The sequence below is a fragment of the Acinonyx jubatus genome, chromosome E2 (genome assembly GCF_027475565.1).
Source record: "Acinonyx jubatus isolate Ajub_Pintada_27869175 chromosome E2, VMU_Ajub_asm_v1.0, whole genome shotgun sequence".
Taxonomy (NCBI): domain Eukaryota; kingdom Metazoa; phylum Chordata; class Mammalia; order Carnivora; family Felidae; genus Acinonyx; species Acinonyx jubatus.
In genome coordinates, this window is record NC_069396.1 from 7,694,764 (window position 1) to 7,715,923 (window position 21,160).

The following is a 21,160-nucleotide window of genomic DNA, read 5'->3' on the forward strand; positions in this document are numbered from 1 at the left end:
AACAAGCCCTTGTTTATGTTTGGAATGCTCAGCAGGTGCTGAAGCTGTCCTTGGGTGAGTGAGTTATGATACCTACACCTCTTTGGGCTGAAGGATGAGGTTGGGTCCGGCATGGTGTGTCTGGTCTCCAAGTCATGGTGTGGAAGGAAGGGAAAGCCCGTGACTGAGATCTGCTCTTCAGCTGAATTTCCTCTATTTACAGGCTGCATCTGGGTCCTGGTGGGAGGGGCTTGGGGGTGGGGAGCAGGTGGCACTGGGGACTCTAGGGACAGGAAATACAAATTTGATACCACCTAGAGGTGGAAAATAGAGAACAAGGTGTTGTAAAAACAGCTAAGAAATTGGAGACATGGTAACCAAGAGCAACATGTGACCCTTGTAGAATCCTGGATTAAAAAAAAAAAAAGCTGTAAAGGACATTATTGGGACCTTTGGGGAAATTTGAATATGACTGCGTATGAGATGGTATTGTATCAATATTAAATGCCTTAAGTATGAAATTGGGGTTATGGTTGTGTGTGTGTGTGTGTGTGTGTATTTTTTACAGGTATATCTAGACAGAGAGAGATGAAACAAATGTAAAATATTAACAGTCGGTGAATGTGAGTGAAGCTTAGGTGAGTGTTGACTGCTATTCTTTCTGACTCTTTTTGACTCTTCTGCAGGTTTGAAGTTACTGAAAGTAAAAAGTTGTGGGAAAATTACTCAAAAGGCAAATATGCGCTACAGTAGAGGGAACTGGGTAAAAGGCACACAAGATCTCTATGTTATTTCTTACAGGTTCATGTGAATCCTCAGATGTATCAAAATAAAAGGCTTAATTAACAAAAGAGAGAATATGAGGCAAATACAGCAAAATATTAACATCTGTTCTAACGGGTCTTGGAAATCTGTTCTATTTGTTCTATTATTCGTTCCATTATTTTCTGAGTGTTTGAAATATCTAGGAAAAAAACAGCCTCTGGAGTTGTGGGAGGAGGCGCTCAGCTGTGGAGCTGACCCTGCTGAGCGCCACGCCTCTGACTTTTTACGTCCCTTGTTTAACCTGGGAAAGCATCTAGCGCCCCTAGAGGATGAGGACTTCCTACTCCCAGGTCGCTCCCGCTGTGCTCCATGGAACCTCTGGGACGTGCTAATGAAATGGGCAAAAGGACACAGCCACGTTGATTCTTGGCACACCTCTAGACTACAAGGACTGTTGCAAGGAAGGCTTGCTAGGATTCCCACTAGAATCCTTCAGTCTGGTGTACTATAAAAAAAAAGAGACCTCTATACCAGAATTCATTTATTATTACATCACTAAATCACAACTTTACAATACATTTGAAAGGGACTAAATGAGACGTGCAGAATAGTTTGTGAAAATAGTAAATAATGTCTGAAAGATCAGATTGGAATATAATCTTGGTAATAACTAAGGAGTAAATAAAGCATTTGCAACTGGGCATCACAGGACAGGATGGGCCGTAGCAGGTCTATTCACATGGATTCTGAATGACGATCAGAAGATATTCCTTATCTGTGGAGAGAGACGGACGAAGTTAATCCACTGGAAGAATTCAACTTACTAAGTGAATACTTCGGCTAATCTGCGTTTCTCTTCAAAACATCACTTGGACTCTCTGTAGACCAATGGTTTCCCACCCTGGTTGCACATCAGAATCAGCTGCTGAGCTTTCAAAAGCTACCACGACCCGGGACCCAGTTCCAGAGGTTCTGAGTTCACCGGCCTGGGGTAAGGCCTCTGGTATCAAAAACTGTTTTTGTAAAGCTTTCCAAGTGCTTTTGACGTGCAGCAGGGTGAGAACACAGTATATGGGTAATTCTGATGTCATAGATGTTCTCTAGAGAAGTTTGTTCCAGACTAGATTTGGGAGCACGAGTCCTGTGTTACACAGACATTGGTGAACACTGTGAATGTAATTCCTTCAAGGAGAGGAGTGTTTCTCTGGCTGCCGTCTTGAGGCAGGCCCGGTGAATGTGTTCTCTCGCGGGGAGGGTTTAAGACCCTACAGGGCTTTGATCCACCCCCTACATTATCCCTATTTTGATTACTGGTAATAAATGCAAGTGGGAAAAATTCAGATTCTTCAAAGGTTAAATCTGTCGCTAATTTCACAAAATTGCCAGCTTGAGTTTTTCAGATTCCAACGTCTTTCATTTTGTAATTGGAGAACACTACGCGCCATATTGCAGGTTAAAATCTGTATGTCCAGTTCCTTGAAACAGAGCTTTTATCCAGTAAAGGAGAAAGATGCTTTAAATATGAAGTGAAACGCCACATTACCTGGGGCTACCATGATTTCATGTTTCTTTGACCTGATCCTGAGAAAGGTGAGGTCATTCTGAGGATCAATGTCACGGACCGTGCTCTTGGCTTTCATTGTCAGCTGATGAAGAAGACCCGCGTACTGAACCGTCGTCGAGTTGTCCAAGGTTGTTCGGATAGGAATGCCTGTTACAAGAGTCACTTTTGGGTTAAAAGTTTTAACTGTCAAAGGAATGTGCACCCTGTGGATATACCGGAAAATACTGATGATTTTAAAGAGGAAGAAAAAGTTATGGCCGACATCACTCACTGCTAACAATTTTAGTTTCTTTCCTTCCGGTCTTTTTGTGCGTACGTGGGTCTTAAAATGTAGTTGTGACAAACTATCATGACAAATCGGACTACTGCTTTTTTCTTCATTTAAGTGATAGCATACCCGAGCTGTTCTTGTCAGTGACACGGTCCTCAAATTATTTTTAACGGCTGTGCACTATTTTATAACATACCGTCATTTGACCAATCCCCTATTGTTAGACTGGTAGGTATTGTTTTTTGGGTTTCGTGCACACATTATTTGGAAGCTGTGCACTGATTATTTCAGAACTGAGTTCACATATTAGTCTACCTAATGCCCTCCTCCAAGCAGTCGGTCTATAGCCATTTTGCTTTGAAATGCTTGGTCCGTGACGTGGTGCTAATGTCCTCCCCTGAGGCCAGCAACAGAAGGGGATATCATAGCACACGTTGAGGAGTGTATCCAAAGGGGATTTTAAAATTACGCTGTGGCTCCTCATACGGTATTTTGCAAACCTTACATTTTATATTAGAGAATCCAGCAGCAAAGACACTGTGGTTTTGCTGGGCATTCCCTGGTTTGCACTCACTCTTGGCTTAAGCATTCTTAAATTTAGCTGCTCGTGTGCTCTATTGTTCCATTATGTGATTTTAAAACTGAACCTATTAATTTAACTGGGAAAATCTAGCCAGACAAATATGCAAGTATAATTCAATTCAGTTCAAATCAATCCAGCTCAATTCTGGTCACTCGGTGCTCAGCGCTTACTTGTTAACAGGTGCCGTGCTGGGTATTTTACGTGTATCATGTCTCGTCTGAGAGGGCTTTCAGATTATTGTGAGAACCAGCAGACAGCCAGGGAATTGCAAGGATTCCATTTGCACACGTGCCTTTAATTTAGGGGGACACGTGAAGGTGAATGTGGGGTGGCTGTCAGATCCCACAGGCACCTGAATGAAGGCCGATCAGTGGAAGAGGCTAACACAACTCTGGGTTGTCCCTCAGAGAATGCAATTCCAGAAGCTGTTAAACAAGAGGGGATTTCAGGAGTGGAACGCTCTTACAAACTAACGATTTTACCAGCTTTTCACGAAACTCTTTGAGGACCTCCATTCTGACCGTGAAACAGTCTCTTTTAAAACAACCGTTCGCTCTGGAATAGGTCTTGCCAAACGATACAAGGACAATATTTACAGGAAAATCTGTTCAATAAACAAGGTTTTATATCAAGTTTGTTAATTTCTGTATTATTATTTCTTGGCCACTTTCCCCCGAAGTCAGTTATGTCTTTCACACCTGATGAGCCATCACAAGGCATGTGTCTTTAACGGGCAGGGAGCTGAGAGGTAGCAAGCTCTCACCTTTTAAGGGCACTTTCTGAGGACTGGTTTTATTTTGCATCCTGAATAGTGACTACCTCCAAAGTCTGCACCGCTCGGTGTCAAAACCAGAAATACAGCCAGAATAAATTATTTAAAATGTAGATGACAAGATTATGAATCCAATGCTCGGGCCTATTTAGTTAGTCTATTCATGATCCAAGTCAATAAATAAAACAGCTAGCCTTTCTGAATAATAAGTGCACACTGTGGAAGCTCTGGGAGATTTTCATATCCATTACAGACCACTTGAAAAAAATCAATCGACAAATATGTATTGAGCTCTTGCTTGGTACCCTGCAAGGTAATTAAAAAATAATTTATTAAGGAGAAATTTTAGCACATGGTATAAAATTCACTCATGGCCCCTTCTGCGAGGTGACCACTGCTCCCAGTTTCTTTGGGAACCTTGCAGAGACATTCTAAGTGTGTTCAAGTATCTTTTTGTTTGTATTCTTTGTATTGTTTGTTCTCTATTCTGTAAAATAAAATTATTTTTCATGAAATACACTTGGAAACTCCTTCTATTCAGTACACATAGGGCTAAGGCTAGGCGTGTTAATGACTGCATCACATGACTGTCGAATGGATGCCTTGTGATACACGTAACAAGTATATCCTCCTGGCGGGCATTTAGGCTGTTCCCAGGCTTTGACTTTAATAAGCAAGGCGACGGAATATGTCCGTGTGCATGCCATTTCACATTTGTGTGTATGTATGGTATAAATCCCCACGATGGAACTTCTAGAACAAAGAATATGAATTGGATATTGCCGAATTTATGGCACTACTTTAAAATATGACTCTTTATGATCCCAGTAAGCTGGTACTCTTCAACTGTGTATTTGTACTTTGGTTGATTGTATTTCAAAAATGTAAGGAACTGACTGGATGGCTGATAAAGTCTAATGAAATTCAAATGATTGATGGTTAGAAATGTCAAGAATATGTAAAATTAAGAGCCTCTGGAAATCAGGCTTATATACATAAGAATATGGGATAGTTATGACCGTCTGAGAAATAATATGTATTCACCAGTATCTAATTCAACAATCAGTGCTGCAATATTGTAAACTGTGAATGGTTGTATAAATGGGAAATCGATGTTAGCAAAGAATCTAGTCTAATAAAAACCTCTACTGCTCAGCAGTGGGCTAAATTGGGAAGTCTGCTTTATTGTCATGGACAGGGCGCCTTGGTTTCACTAACGGTGAAACCGAAGGGCTCTGTTTAACATGCCATATGAGATCTAAATGTAGAAACATGGTAGAAAGCCCACCTCGCCACAAATAAAACCTGGAGATATGTTAAAATGATTTGCTGAGAATTACACTAAACCCACTAGTGGTGTACAAGAACACGTGAACGCCATCTTAGTTAAATTTTTTTCAGCATTTACGTTCCTGGGTCTTCTGAAAGCTGCCGGGCTGCACCATAATAAATGGCACTTTCATCTAAAATTGAGTAGGCTGCTGAAATGGAATATTTTATTAATTCTGTTCACACAACTTATACCATATGCTATTAATAAACATGCTTGTCGTACACTCTGGTTATTAATAATCTGACCACAAAAATAAGACCCTCATTTATATTTTTGGGAAAATGGTTAATTTGGTGTTTGGAAGGGTGCCCCGAATCCTAACATAATCTTATCTTAGTAAGGGTTAATTAGAAGAAGGTAACGGGTTTTAAAAATCGTATTTTGCCGCCTTTGGATAAGAAAAATATTGAGAGACTTCAAGCAAGTAAAAGCAAAGTCAGTTGTAATTCCAGCGCTCAGAGATGATCGCCGTAACATAGCCCTGTCCTTTCTTCCATATTTACTGTAAGTGTGTTTGTGTGGCTGGCTATGTTTATGATTAGAAAATGTTGGCTACTGCTTTGTTCCGTGGTTTTCATCTAATATTGTTTCCCATGACTCTAAATATTCTTCAACATTTTCAATAGAGTAGTGGTTCACCAAGTAAACATTACATAATGAATGAAAAATTTTCCGTACCGCTGGGATAGATTTATTTACTTATTTGTCTGTTTCTTCACTGCTTTTGTACATGATGCCTCAGTGAGTATCCTTTGCACCTAAATCTTTTTCGTCGTCACTCCTTAGGATAAATTCCTAGGAGTGAAATTGCACGTCACAGGCTATGGACATTTTCAGACATATGATGCATATGGCTAGGATTATACACTTTTGACTAAGATCTTCCAAAGTGACTCGTAAGACGAGTTGTCCTGGGTTGAAAAGTATCTTTTCCCCCCAAATTCAAGTCTATCCTAAACCTTAGCATGTGAAATAGCACGTCTTTGCAGATGTAATTAGTTAAGATAAGGTCACACTAGATTAGGGTGGGCCTGAGTCCGACGACTGCGGTCCTCACAAGGAGAGAAAACAGACGCAGATAGGAGAACGCCATGGGACGATGGAAGCAGAAACTGGACTGATGCCTCTACAAGCCAAGGAATGCAAGGACTTCCGGAAGCCACCAGAAGCTAAGAGAGCAGCAAGGAAGGATCCTGTAGAGCCTTCAAAGAACAGGCTGTCCTTACTGACACCCTTATTCCGACTCCCAGCCTGCAGACCCGAGAATAACTTTCTAGTGTTTTAAGCCACCGAGTGTGTGGTACGTTCTTGCGGCAGCCGAAGGAAATGAATGCATTACCTTTCTGAAGCCCCACACGTAGCCCGTCGTAGGGGGTGTGTGGACTTGATGAGCATGCCAGGAACGAGACTCATTCCAGACAGAACAATGTGCTCGCGCTGCACCGCTTCCTGGAAATACTGGGCAGAACTCTTTCTTACCTATAAGGCTGATCTTAAATCCTTTCCCTCCTGATCACTCAAGCTGGGTGAATTTATTCATTTGGTGTTATTTTTCATTTAATTTTACTATTTGCAAAACACATCCAATGGTCTATTTACACATCAAATGTTGTTGCTGTACAAATCAATTAAAAATGTCCACATGCTGAGAACTATGTAATTATAATTCTGTTAAGTGTTGGGTACTGTGCTAGGCACCCAACAATTAACATTTCATCCAACTATCATAAACCCTCAGTGAAGTAGGTTGTGTTCTGTCTTTAACTGCTAAGGGATTGAAGTCTGAATGTAAACAGGCGGTAGTATGTAGTTGCTCAATAAATATTTGCTGATGGATTTGTGCCAAAAATAATGATTAGCTGTGAGATTCTGTTGCAAAGCGCTCTGTGTGCCATGGCAATTCACCAATTCTGTGGTTGCACCGTGAGTTATGTGAAGTAGCTACTCTTATTTCCACTAATGCTCTGGGATTTGTGGTATTTCTTGCCTTTGCAAATGCCTGAATTAGCAATGAAACTAGCAGAGTTTGCCACCATAGCTGAGCACATAGCAGTGTGCCAGAGAAAAGGCTTTGTGGATTGTTAGCAGGGATTGTGGGACGAGAGAGAGCAAGTTTCTGGTATAAGTTTACAGATCTCCTAGGTGGAAATGCGTTGGCCCTTTTATACTATATCCACAAAGACTATACTGTAAGTCGTATTAAAATTTATTCTCAAATATTTTATTAAGTGTGGTAAAGGAACAATTTCACTTAAAAGGAAGACTGAAACTCTGCACCCTTTATAATGTTAAAATAAAAACTAACTGCCAACAATGATATTCTCCCTATCTTCAATATGATACTTTCAATGGTATCCCTGAAATATTAGAGGAGTTACCAAAGCTTTAAAAATTAGACATGTATAGTGTTTCTTAGGAATACAGAGATATTTTTAGACATGTTTTATTCATATTTATATCTTTAACTCTTAGCAGAGTGCTTGGTATATAGGAGGTACTCAATAGATATTTGGTGAGTACATGTTATAGCTACGACGCAGAAGATAAACTTTACATTTCAAATTCTAAGGTGTCTGTCTTAGGCGAGGCACAGCCAACAGGTCCTTGGTTGGCTTGTGTGTATCTAGAAGGCATCCTGTGACATATTTACCTTCTGCATTCACGACCATGGTTCCCATCACCCCTTTATGGCTCTGGATCCTCTTTAGGGTTTCTTCCACCTCCGCCTGAAGAGATCAAGAAGGCAACTAACCAAAGGGGGTCTTTGCGGCAACCCTAATCCTAAAGTAAATGTTTAGAAAGACACCTACTCCCCCGTCCCCTTAACCTAAGGTACTACATACTATGATCTCAGACCTTCGGAAGAGACCTTTGAAACTGCCAAGTCCTGTCTCCAAGCCTGCATAAGACTCCTGCATACAACTCTGACACATCTCTTGGTGTGAACTCTTCTAGAGAAGGAGAGCTTACTACCTCACAAGAGCTCACTCAATTTTTAGTGTGTCTATTTGCTGGAAAAGCATTCTCTATACTGGACAGAAATCTGCTCCCATTCATGTTTTACTCATTGATCTTTCTGTATTTGTATCAAAAATTCCTTTTCTGTATTACACTTCTTTAAATAGTTACAGAGCTATTGTCATTATCTCCCTCTGTCTGAAAGTATCCCTTAGGGGTCCCTGGGTGGCTCAGTTGGTTAAGCGTCTGGATCTTGATTTCTGCTCAGGTCATGATCTTATGGTTCGTGAGATCAAGACCCATGTTGGCCTCCGTGCTGACAGTGCACAGCCTTCTTGGGATTCTCTCTCTCTGCCCCTCTTCTGCTTGTGTGCATTCTCAAAGTAAATAAATGTAGAAAAAGAAGTATCCCTTAATGAGAAATCTTATTCTCACTCCTAAATGTTACCTACTTGGGAGTTCAGATGATTAAATTCAGGATACTCTGTAAACACAACATATCCCAGGATTCTCTTGGTAACGTGCCTGGGTCTCAGTGCAAGCTGAATGTTCACCCATGAATGATTGTTGGAGCCCCACTGGGTTTTAAACTCAGCTTTCTGAATTAATCTCACGCACAGACTATCTTGTTACCAGTTTTATTCCCTTCTACAAATGCTAAAATCACAAATAATCTTTTTCAGACCTGCATATGACTCCTGAGTAATCACTGGATATTCCGAATTCAAGCAGTATCCTGCAGAGTGTCTTGATGAGGGTTTGTTTTTTTTCCCTTCTAACCTCAAATGGGTAAACATTATGCTACTTTAGTCAAAAGACAGTTTTCTTTTGGAACGGCTGGGTGGCTCAGCTGGTTGAGTGTCTGACTCTTGATCTCGGCTCAGGTCATGGTCTCACAGTTTGTGATTTCAGGCTCGGCAGTGACAGTGTGGAGCCTGCTTTGGGATTCTCTCTCCCTCGCTCCCTGCCCCTCCCCTGCTCACACACTCTCTGAAAATAAATAAATAAACATTTTTTTTTTCAAAAGATAGTTTTCTTTTGCCTTTGATGTGGGCAGGAACACTGATTTCCTCTTTTCCACACCTACGGCATGTGCTTGCTGAATTTCAGGCGTTTGTGTACTGGAGTCACATTTTTGGCCATTACGAATATCATCTATATTATATACCTAGCATGTTCTTTAAATTATCTCAATACTAAAAGCTACTAAAAAACAAATGGATTTTTACAAGGAAACTACAACTACACATCACTACCACAAATGGAAAGCTGCTACTATTTGTCCGAGACAGAAATGACCGTAAGAACGAACAAAATGAAGAGAGTGCATATTATTAAATTCTACCCCAAAGAAAGGTCTGAGCCTGAGGTCTGATATTCAGGTGAAACATGGAAAATACCAAATGACAGTGGTACTCAGGACCTAACCGTGCCAGGAGCTTTCTTGGATACAGTCTCCAGGCTGGGGGAAAAAATGGAAGAGGAGTAACTTCCTCAGGTGTGATTCGCTCTGTGTGATTTGTTATTTCTGAGCTATTTTACATCGCAACTACTGTTTGCGTCTCACTTTGGGAAACACTGCACCAAAGCACAAGAGTGATACAGGGGATCCAGTATCACATTTTGGCTGTCTTTAACACAATATGCATAGCTCCCTACAACCACTAACCCCCCTTTATCTTTTTTTTTTTTTTTTACTTCTTTCCCAAACGGCTCTTTCTGCTGTCAGCCTCTCCCTCTCTCCTTCCAGTTGTTTCTTCCGTGATTTCTGCACCCCTCCAATACAATCTCTTAATCCCCATCTCCAATCCCCTTTCACCTCTCTTAAAAAACTCACCTTGCTCCTCTTCAAGCTATCCCCAGTCTCCGCTTTCTGTCTGTTTGTTTACTGATTTATTTATTATCTCTCTCCTCCCTTTCCTCTTTATTTTCCTTTCTTCTTTCTCAGTATCGCCTCCTTCTCCCTTCTCCTCACCCCCCTGCTCTCCCTGGGGCACCTTTCTTCCTTCCCAGGATCTGACTTCTCTCCCTCTCGCCTCTTTCCTTTGCAAACTTCCCTCGCTCTGGAGCTCTGTCACCCCCTCAAGATCTTTCATCCCCCCAGTCTCTCTCTTCTCCTTCTCGGCATCCACACCCCGCAAGTTCCACTCACCAGAGCCACCCCCCTTGATATCTATCCCTCAAGACAGCTTCCCCCATCTAAGCATCTTCTTCTCCCCTTCAAGGTCTCCCTCTCCCTCCTTCAGGGTCTCCCCGTCGCCTCTCCAAGAATCTTCTAGAGCCCCCAGCCTTCGCCCCGGCCCCCGGACCGGCTGGCCAGGGACGGCCTCGGGGACAGGGCAGCGAAAGTCCCACCCCCCCACCCTCCATCCCCGACGTCTGCGCCCCTGAAGAGCCGGGTCGCAGACGGAGGCTCCAGATTTACCATCGTGCGAAACGCGGCTCAGCCCGGCGTCACCGCTGCCCGGGAAGTCAGCAACGCTTCCAGCCGTTGCTAGGCGACGGGGGAGGAAGTGACCTCCCGGAAGTGCGGGTGCACGCGCCTGCGTGTCCGCGGGTCGGTCGGCAACCCGGGGCGGCTCTTCCGCCCTGAAGTGGCGTTGACGCCTCCCGGCCGCCGTAGGCGGAGGGTGGGGGCCGGTGGCCCCGGGCGCCCACTCGGGTGCCCCCAGCCCCGCGGGGCCGTGGGCCTGAGGACGCTCGGCGGGCACAGGCCTGGTCATTCGTTCGTCCATTCATTCACTCACTCCTTGAGGTACGCCTTAAGGTAACAGCCACTTCCTCACTCACGAGCGTTTTCTTGACCGCCTGCCACGTGCGGGGCGCTCTAGGCCCGAGTGCTTTCTAGCTGGGGGAGCCAGGCCAAATGCGACCCGCGAAGCAACACTTTCCAAGTGTGATACGTGCTGCGGAGCAAATAAGCAGGGGATGGGTCCGTCTCACTCCCGAGCTTGGGCCGCCTTAGAGATTTGGTGATAGGCTCAGTTGCTTGGCGAGGCCCAGTGTCCTCGCTTTCTCGGTGCCCTGTGCAGGCGGATACGTGTGCCCCCCCCCCGTCCCCCCCCCCCCGATAGTTTCTTTCCGGAAAGAAAAACATGTTGTAGCATCAAATTGTACAATTATATATATACTATATATACTATATATATATATATACTATATACATACTATATTATATGTTATATATTAATATAATATATATATTATATATAATATATATAATATACATTATGTGTATATATTATATATATATAATATATATATGATATTGTTGATGTGTAATTCCTTACTCCTTACCCCCCAAACAGTAGGGTAAGCTACATCTTAGACTCTCATCAAGCGATAGCATCCCCTTATCTGCTCCTCACTCAGTTGAAGAGTTTATACTCACCAGTGTATTTGCTGAATCCCTTAGGATCTTTCTTTTTTGGGTCACTATCTGCTAGAAGTTCTGAGTTGCTGAAAAATCGCAGGTGGTAGTGCTGGAGGCTCCACAAATTGCCACAGAAGAGCATATGGCTAGGTATTGAAGGACCTGATGGAAGGAACCAGTTAAAGATCAATTAGGGATGGTCAGAAGTCACTCACTTTTGAAGGGCATTGATGATGTCTTTGTAGCCCTGGGAGGCAGAGACTGACTGTTTTGTGACGGGCAGCAGAACGGTGTGGTGGCTGGCGTCATGAAGTCCTGGGGTTTGAAGAGGGCAGACCCTGATCACTAGACACAAGGTATAGGATGGGAATTCCTCCCCGACAGGACCATGCTTTAACGACTCCCTGTACTGCTGATGCGGTTTGTGCTTCCGTTTCCGGAAAGCGGTCTCCAGCCAGACATGGCATGCTTACTGCTAAGAATGTCAGCTAGAATCTGAATGGGCCCTCGTCAGGGATGCTCTGAACCAGTTTTGAAGTTGGTGGTTTTGGGGCTAATTGGTCCATTTCAACTTAGAGTCTGTCATTTCGTGACATTATGGACAGAAATACTCTGAGAAGCTCTAGCCATGCTTCCTTTTCTTGGTGGTGGGGGAGGAGATTCTGGTCAGTGTCAGTCTCTTCTTCTGCCTCCAAGAAACTTAATGCCTCTCCAAAATCCAGCTCACAATAGCTAAATGATCCCCCTTTTAACAAACCCCTGTAACTCCAACCGAGATTATTTGGAATGGACAGCTAAGATTGTAGGGGAGGGGTCAGGTGTGTGTGTGTGTGTGTGTGTGTGTGTGTGTGTGTGTGTAGCTGGCTCTTGACTCACTGCCCATATCTACCATTTCAAGTAAGCGTAGGTATTTCCAGTAATACTGGCTGAGCTGTATAAAGACTGATTCTTGCTCTCTCTGGGTGTTTCTGATCAAGGAGACTCCTCCTTGATTGTGTAGCCATTTGTTTTGCTTATAAAAATCAGTGGCAGTGCACCCTATCTGTTATGTCAATCAGCTTTAATGAAGGAGCCCACTGCATATGCATGCAGTGTGAATCCCCTCGCTTCTGGAGTCAGGGTGTCAAACTCGTTCAATAGCTGACAGCTGTGATTAGAGCCAAGCAAGACTCCAGCATGAAAGGAACTGACAGGAGTACCCAACTGCTGAAAAAGTAATAAGAAGTAGCCAAACTGACTTCTAACCAACAGTCAAGTTTGACTCACTGTGCATAGGAAATCAATGAGGAGAATATGAGCCATTTTCTCCTTATTGATTTTCACTTCTAATTATTCCTTGGAGGTAGCTTGGTTTAATTTTTATGCCCCCCCCTTTTTTCTTGGTGAATTATCCCTTTCCCTTCTCCCCCTCCCATCCCCTTACCCCTCCTTTTAACCTACAGGAAGTGCTAAATAACTTTGAACTTAAGTGAGAGAATGAATGTATATTCCTTTTTTCAAGTACTCTGAAGTGACCCCCAAATTTGTGGTACATACAAAGTCCACTGTTTTTCACAGAATTTTTGTCAAAGTGAGATGATTTTTTTCCCGGGGTCTCTCTTTCTCACTGGTGGTTTGCTAGTACTTTCTGCTTAGCCTGAACAAATTTGGGTAATTTGATAATTTTGAGTTTTCTAGCACCCCATACATCTGTCTATCTTCGGCATTCATGCTAAGTTGGTAAATACTATAAACTGGACCATGGAATATACTTTGTGCCCATTTTCTCATAAGATAAGGCATTCTTTGTCAAACAGAACGTCTAGTACTTTTTTCACTCCAGAAAGTGAAATATTAGATTCTTTCACTGGATTCTTTGAAAATGCCCCTTAGTAGTAAGGCAAAATTAGAGGATGTCAATGATCTCAAGAAGTATTCCACATAATACGACCCGATGCCATAGAATTGCAGAATTATAGGCTTAGGGTTTCAGAAGATCAACTATTTTCTACTTATTAGGACAAGGGTACCCTCTAGGGTAATTCTTTCCAGGACTCAAGTGTCACATAAGCATTTGCTTGCCATAAAGGAATTCTCCCTGTTGGAATTAAAGGGTTTCCTTGAGCCCAGAATTTGGAGTTGCGTGCAGCCAGGGTTGATGTTCCTAGGTGTGTTTCCTTGACTAAAATAAATTCTCAGAGCTTTCATTTCCTCATTTATAAAAGAGGAAAGATAATATATACCTTACAGGGTTGATATGAGATTTAAATCATATGGGTAAATGCCTGGCTTCTACCAGATGCCCAATAGGGATCACTTTGCCACATTTCTTTCTTGTGTCTTTTCCTTTCTTTAGTCCATCCTTCCTTTTTCTTTCCCTTCCTTTTCTCTCCTCTCTCCCTCTATCTCATCTCTTTCTCTAACCTCTTCCTCCCTACTTCCCTCCCCTGTTTGTTTCCTCTCTCCTTCTCTTCACCCTCCTTTATTCAACCTCTTTTTCCTTCATGCCCTTCCTAGAAAAAAATATCCAGAATTCATATTGTTGAATTTCTCACTAAAAGACATCTTTCCCTTTCTTTCTCATTCCCTTCCTCCTGTCATTCACTTAGAATTGTAGTTCATTGACCTCTAATCTCATTTTCCCACAAGTCCCATTTTATTTATTTATTTGTTTGTTTGTTTGTTTGTTTGTTTGTTTTAAGTAATCTCCACACCCAAGTGGGGCTTGCACTCACAACCCCAAGATTAAGAGTCACATAATCTACCAACTGAGTCAGCCAGGCGCCCCAACAAGTCTCATTTTTCAACTTCTGGCTCCAGTAAGCAGTTCCCACCTCAGTGAATTGCACTTAGTAGAAATTCTCAGTCTCTCAGGGTTGAGGGCAAACTGTACATATTTCCCCATCTATTAATTTTGTTCAAAGAAGGTAGCGCTGAAAGGAGCAATAAATCCCATGTACTTTATGTACCCCTTCTTTTTTCTGATAATCCATTCCCAAAGTCTCCCATCTATTTTTCAAGCTCTTGGATCTATTTAGTTTCAAAATGACTTTCATTGGTAGGTATCACACACAAAAAGTTAGATGCACAAAAAAAAAGTTAGGTTGGTGAGTTACTACAAAGTGAACTCTTGTGTAATTCTCAACCAGGTGAAGCAATAGAACACTGTCTACATTCCAGAAATGTCCACATGGCCAATTCCAGTCATTAACTTCCATAGTACACGATCTGAAAAGCCTAAAATATTTATCTGGCCCTTTACTGAAAAAATTTGCTAATCTCTATAATAGCCTGTTCCTTCTCTCTTTAGTTTTCAAATGATAGTTGAAAACAACAACAAAAAATTATCGCTTCTCAGCCTTTTGGCTAAGATCAAGTGAAAACAAAAATAATTATAATATTATTCAGAGTTTTCAAAGTATATAAATATCATATGTAAAATAACTATCATAGAAAGTGGGGGAGGGTGAAGGGAATCTGTCTTAAGAGATCTGTCTTAAGATCTTATATTCCGCTTGAAGTACTTAAGTATTGATTCTAAGTAGACTGAAAAATGAGGGATATAATCCCAAGAGCAAGCAATAAAAAAGGATACAAATATGTCAAAATAAAGTCCTAAAAATTGTTCAAATAATCTAAAAGAGAAAAGGGCAAACAGTAAAATGGAAAACAAGTAGAGCAATCAGAAAGCAAGTAGTATACATGTAGCATTAAATCCTGATATATTGATGATCGCATTAAATGTAAATAGTCTAAATACATCAGTTAGAAGACAGAGATTGTTATAATTAATTTTAAAAGATTATCAATGATTTTTGTTTCTGGAAATTTGGAGTAGATGTACTTTCCCCTGTTCCTCCTATTAAATATAACTAAAACCCCTAGAAATTATACCAACACAAGAAGACTCTGAAAGATAGAGAGAATCAGTCACACTGTCTAGCGACCTTGGGACCCAAGGAATGACATGATTGTAAGTTACCTGGGTTTCCTTTTGCCTCATGTATTCTAGACTTGGAACTGAAGAAGCTGGTAACCCCAAAATCTGACAAACATGGAAATTTTAAAAAGCCCCAACAAATGCCTATTCGTTAGCCAAAGGACCAGGAAAAGGCCATTGAACAAGGCATAAACTTGTAGAAAATAAACATTCTATTCCAGCTAAATAGCGCGCGCGCGCACACACACACACACACACACACACACACACACACACAGACTAGAAAGGCCAGGGGGAGAGTATAGACTTCCACTCTCACCTTGTTATAACTGCCCCTCATCCTCTACCAGGATGATGTCAAAGAAGGCTCAGTAAGGAATCAGTTCTTTCATCCTGTTCAGAGTTAACTAATTAGGCACCTCCCCACCCTCTGCAGCAGTTTCAGTGAAGTCCATTGGGGGAGCCTGGGCTTCCATCTCCACTCTAGCATATGAATAATTAAATATAAACAGCTAAAATATACCAATAAAAAGGTATAGATAATTCGATTGTATTAAAAGAAACATGACAATTGTATGATGTCTATAAGTAACTGACTTCAAATATGATAATATAGGCATATAGAAAATAAAAGGAGGGAAAAAGATACATCATGCAAACATTAATCCAAAGAAAGCATGAGTGGTTACGTTAATATCAGATAGAGTTTAGACCAAAGAAATTCACCAGGTACAGAGAGGACCATTATATAATGATAAAATGGTCACTTCACTAAGAAGATATAGCAAATCTAAAAATATATGCACCAAACAACAGAGCTGCACACTATAAAGCAAAAGTGACAGAACTGAGAGGAGAAGTGGGCATTTCCTCAGTGTTAGTTGAAGATTTTAACACCTCTTTCTCAATAGCTGATACAAGAATCAGGCAGAAAATCACCACGGATGGAAAAGTCAACATCATTAACCAATAGGAACTATTTGACATTTATAGAACAATCAATATCGGGAGAATCCATATTCTTTTCAAGTGCCTACAAAGCATGTACTAAGATAGACCACATCCTGGACCATAAGACACACCTCAACAAATTTAAAAGAATTGAAATCCTACAGAGTATGTTCTCTGACTACAGGTAGGCCAGACATCAATAACAGAAAGATAATAGAAAAATATCCAAACACTTGGAAAATAACACTTTCTAAATAGTCCATGAGTCACAGAGGAGATCTTAGTGGGAAGCCAACAAATGAGCAATGAATGAAATGAAACTGAAAATACAGCATATCAAAATTGGCTACAATTAAAGCAATGTTGAGAGCAAAGGTAGCAATACATGCTTACATTAGGAAAGTAAAACATCTTAATAATGTGAGCTCTCACAGGAAGGGCGTAGAAAAGAAGAGCAAAATCAAAGTCAGCAGAAGAGTCTAAATCATAAAGATAAGCGCAGAAATCAATAAAATTTAAAACAAAAACAATAGATAAACAAGGAGTCGGTTTTTTGAAAAGATCAATACAATTGACAGGTCTCTAGCAAGATGGTCAAAGATAAAAATGGGAGAAAATACAAATTAGCATTATCAGGAATGAAACATGGAATTGCACTACGTACTCTACAGACATAAAAAGAACAGGGAATGCTGTAAATATCGCCACATACATACAGGTGAGGACTTAGATGAGGTGCACCAATTTCTTAAAACTGCCTACCACAAAATTTACCCAATATGAAATAGGTAATTTGAATAGCTCTATACTATTAAAGACATTGAATTCATAATTTGAAAATTCCCCAAAAGAAATCTTCACTGGAGATTCACTATACAATTCTGTGAAATGTTTGAAAAATAATTAATAGGATATATACACAGTCTCTTTCAGAAAATGGAAGGGTTTGGAAAACTTCCCAATTCATTTTATGAAGTTACCATTATGCTGATACTAAAACCAGACATTGACAGTACACAAAAATTAATAAAGAGAAAGAAAGAAACTATGAGCCAATATCCTCCGTAAATGGACATGCAAAATCCTTCAGAAAATATTAGCTAATAGCATTAGCAATGTATAAAAAAATTACACACCATTACCAACTGGAGCTTTTCCCAGAGATGCAAAGCGGGTTCACCATTCAAAAGTCAGTCCGTGTAATCTGCTGTAACAGGCTAACAAGAAAAAAGCATAATGTGATTCTATCAATTGAGGCAGAAAAAAAATTTGAGAAAATTTAATACTCATGATTTTAAAAAACACTTAGCACACTAGGAATGAAAGAGAACATCTATAACTTTACAAAGGCCACCCCCCCCCAAAAGCTACAGATAACATACTTAATGTTGAAGGACTGAATCCTTTCCTCCTAAAACTGGGAGCAAGTCTTCTTTCATTACTGTGGTTTAACACAGGGTTGGAACTTTTAGCCAGTTCAAAAAGGCAATAAAGGGAAATAATAGGCAAACAGATGGAGATGGAGAAATAAAACTGTCCCTGTTTGGAGATAACATGATTGACTATGTAGAAAATGCCAAGGAACTTACAAACAAATAGAAATGAAATTCCCATGTATCAGTATAACAAAACATGAAGAAGACTTGTATGCTGAAAACTACAAACTTCTGATGAAAGGAAATGAAGAAGATCAAAATGAATGGGGGAGAGTATCAATTCTCTTCAAATTAATATACTGACTTACCACCATTTCTGCCCAAATCCCAGCAAGGTATTTTATAGATATAGAGAAGATCATTCTAATATATATATATATTGAAAAGCAAAGGAAATATAATGGGTAAAACGATTCTGAAAAGAAGAATAAAGTTGGAGGAATCATGGTACCCAATTTCAAGACCCATTACATAGTTACAGTAATCAAGAACGTGTGGTATTGGTGGAGGGATAAACATACAGGTCAACGCAACAGAGAACTCTGAAATAGTCCCACACAAATATGCCCAACTGATTTTTTGACAAAGTTGCAAAAGCATTCAGTGGAGGAAACATAGATTTTTCAATAAACGGTGCTGGAGAAATTCAATATCTGTAAACAAAATAAGCAACCAAACCAAATCAAGACAAAACAAAATCCTTGACTTCAGGCTCACACCTTATATACAGATTAACTCAAAATGGATCACAGACTTACATGTAAATGTAAAATTTTTATAGTTTAAGAAAAATAAAAAGCGTAAGAGAAAATCTTTCTACTGCAGAGTGAGGCCAAGAGCTTATAGACTTAACCCCAGAAGTGCAATATGAAAAAGAAAAAAATTGATAGATTTAATCAAGGTTAGTAACTGTGAGAAGTCTTGTTAAGAGAATGAAAGACAAGCTACAGACTAAGAGTGAATATTTGCACATCATATATCTGATAAAGGATTAGTATCTAAAATAATTAAAGAACTCTCAAAACCCAACAGTGAAAAAATGGATGATCCAGTTAGAAAATGGGCAAAAGACATTTCATTGAATAGGATATACTGACGACAACTAAGCACATAAAAAGCTGTTCAACATCATTAGCCATTAGGGAAATGCAAATTAAAACCTCAATGAGGTAGCACTATACATCTATCAGAATGGCTAAAATAAAAAATAGGGACAACACCAGTGAGGATGTGGAGAAACAATCACTAATATGCTGAAGTTTCATTTTGTGTGGTTTTCTCTGTTTTTTTGTTTTGTTTTGGCGTGTGTGTGTGTGGGGGGGGGGGCTTTCTTTGTATTTATCCCCCTAGGGGTTCCTTTTGCCTCATGAAGCCTTGGCTTGATATCTTTTGTCAGTTTTAGAAAATTCTCATCCTGTGTTTTGCTAGTTTCCAGTAATTTAAAAAACTTTTTTTTTTTTTTTGAATGACCAAAGACTCTGAGATTTATGTAAGGGACCTGGCTGAAAAAAAAATTTTTTTTAAACGTTTATTTATTTTTGAGATAGAGAGAGACAGAGCATGAATAGGGGAGGGGCAGAGAGAGAGGGAGACACAGAATCGGAAGCAGGCTCCAGGCTCTGAGCCATCATCCCAGAGCCCGACGCGGGGCTCGAACTCGCGGACCGCGAGATCGTGACCTGAGCCGAAGTCGGCCGCCTAACCGACTGAGCCACCCAGGCGCCCCTGAAAAATGTTTACTTATGGTACTCAGCATGTATGTTCCTGTGTACACAATTATAAGTATGAAAGTAAACAAAATAACACAACTATCTATACTATTTCCCCTTTATTATACCCTAAATGATCTCTAGTTGGTTCTTACTCTCAGGATCTACTGATTATCATTTCATGTATGTTAGGCTAATTTGGCTGGAAGTTTTATCTTCCAACTAAACCTAAGTCAGGATGTCAGCAGTGAAATATTCTCTTCAGATCTTTAAAAATTGAGGATAATGGCTATGGGATGATGGGGCAGTCTGTGGTCATTCTATTAACATTAATAATCTCTCATTTTTTGTTGGGTGGGCGTCGTTTTCCAAGCACTTTGTTAGGGCCTGTCTCAGTTGCCCTCACAATGACCCCTTGAGCCTGGCAGGTTTACTTCCATTTTGCAGATGTAGTCTCAGGCGAAACAGATGACAGAAAGGGATCCAGAGTGGTAAATATATTATTTCATCACAGTCTGGAACTTCCCAGGATGGTTCTGACTCTGTATTTGGGTGCCACACTATACTCTTCAGGTTACCTAGATGGCCGTATGCTCTTCTAGTTGTAGAATATCATAGTCCTTCCATGGACACAATAAGTAGTTGAACCAGAAACAAAGTTGAACTTCCTTGTTTTCCTTCTGTGCTATTATGTCAACTGCATACAGTAGAGAATAGGACTTTGTTACCTGCTTGGAAAGATGAGCGGGGTGGGGGGTCTCATCTCCCTCCCAGTTGACTCTCGCTTCATTAGAGCTCACCAGACGTCCCAGAAAGATCCCTACTGTAAATATTTTGGTTGACCGCTTCTCTTGGCAGCTGACTCAGGAATAGAGATGGGTTGTCTGCGGATCCTAGAACAAGTTCTGGAGATGGTGAACAGATGGCCAAGCAGAATTGCCATAATCCTCGATAGCAAGAGGCAGCTTACCTTGTGGAAACTTGGGCCTCTCTTCTGACGACTGTAGGGATTAAGAGAACAAGGTAAGTGAGGAAGAAAAACAGTGGGTACTGAGGCCCATGTTTTTGGAAGGCGAAGAAATGCAGGCTGTGTGCCTAACATCAGAGTCCTCCCCAACATAAATCATACTTATATAGGGTGATCATTCCTTGATGGAGGCTTTGAGCTGAGACTACGGGGATGCAGGGAATACAACTGTGAATAAGATAGAAATCCCCCAGCTTTGATGGCATCTGCAGCCTAATGGGGGACATAGTTAATAAACAAGTAATTACATCAAGCTTCCTCATGGAAGCAGTATGGGATGCAGTTGAGGCACGTAGGAGGTCATCTTGACCCAATGTAAGGGAGTCCTGGAAGGGTTCCTGGAGTTAGTGACATCTGAGCTAAGTCACAAACGAGAACCAGACACTTACGAAGTGAATAGGTATGGAGGTAGAATAGAGGGAAAAGCCGTGCAAGAACATGAAGACATTTGAAAGAACCAAAATGATTGCAGTTTGCTATGACTTTTAGTGATGGCTTTAGCATACAGCATGGGGAAAAG

The 21,160-nt window shown here is 40.9% G+C and overlaps 1 protein-coding gene and 1 long non-coding RNA gene across 5 annotated transcripts in view; one reads left to right on the forward strand and one right to left on the reverse strand.

Moving 5' to 3' along the window:
• Nucleotides 1–1,270: 1,270 nt before the first annotated feature.
• On the reverse strand, nucleotides 1,271–10,764 carry DYNLRB2 (dynein light chain roadblock-type 2). Its single transcript, XM_027076263.2, has 4 exons — nucleotides 10,651–10,764; nucleotides 7,918–7,993; nucleotides 2,288–2,455; nucleotides 1,271–1,519 (listed from the first exon to the last, which is right to left on the reverse strand). The coding sequence occupies exons 1-4, from the start codon at nucleotides 10,651–10,653 to the stop codon at nucleotides 1,476–1,478; spliced, it is 291 nt and encodes a 96-aa protein (XP_026932064.1). The 5' UTR covers nucleotides 10,654–10,764; the 3' UTR covers nucleotides 1,271–1,475.
• Nucleotides 10,594–21,160, forward strand: part of LOC106984023 (uncharacterized) — a 798,380-nt gene continuing 787,813 nt past the window's right edge. For all 4 annotated transcript variants that reach the window (XR_008293707.1, XR_008293706.1, XR_008293705.1 and 1 more), the window contains exons 1-2: nucleotides 10,594–10,980; nucleotides 20,472–20,636. This is a non-coding gene — a long non-coding RNA (uncharacterized LOC106984023). The remainder of the gene's footprint in view (nucleotides 10,981–20,471; nucleotides 20,637–21,160) is intronic.

Bases quoted from the DNA above. Each gene is read 5' to 3' on its own strand.
- DYNLRB2 (XM_027076263.2), bottom strand. The intron at 2,456-7,917 runs GTAAATATGTCA...CTCTTGTAACAG, and splicing joins CATGGTCGTGAATGCAGAAG to GCATTCCTATCCGAACAACC. The intron at 1,520-2,287 runs GTAATGTGGCGT...CTCTCTCCACAG, and splicing joins TGAAATCATGGTAGCCCCAG to ATAAGGAATATCTTCTGATC.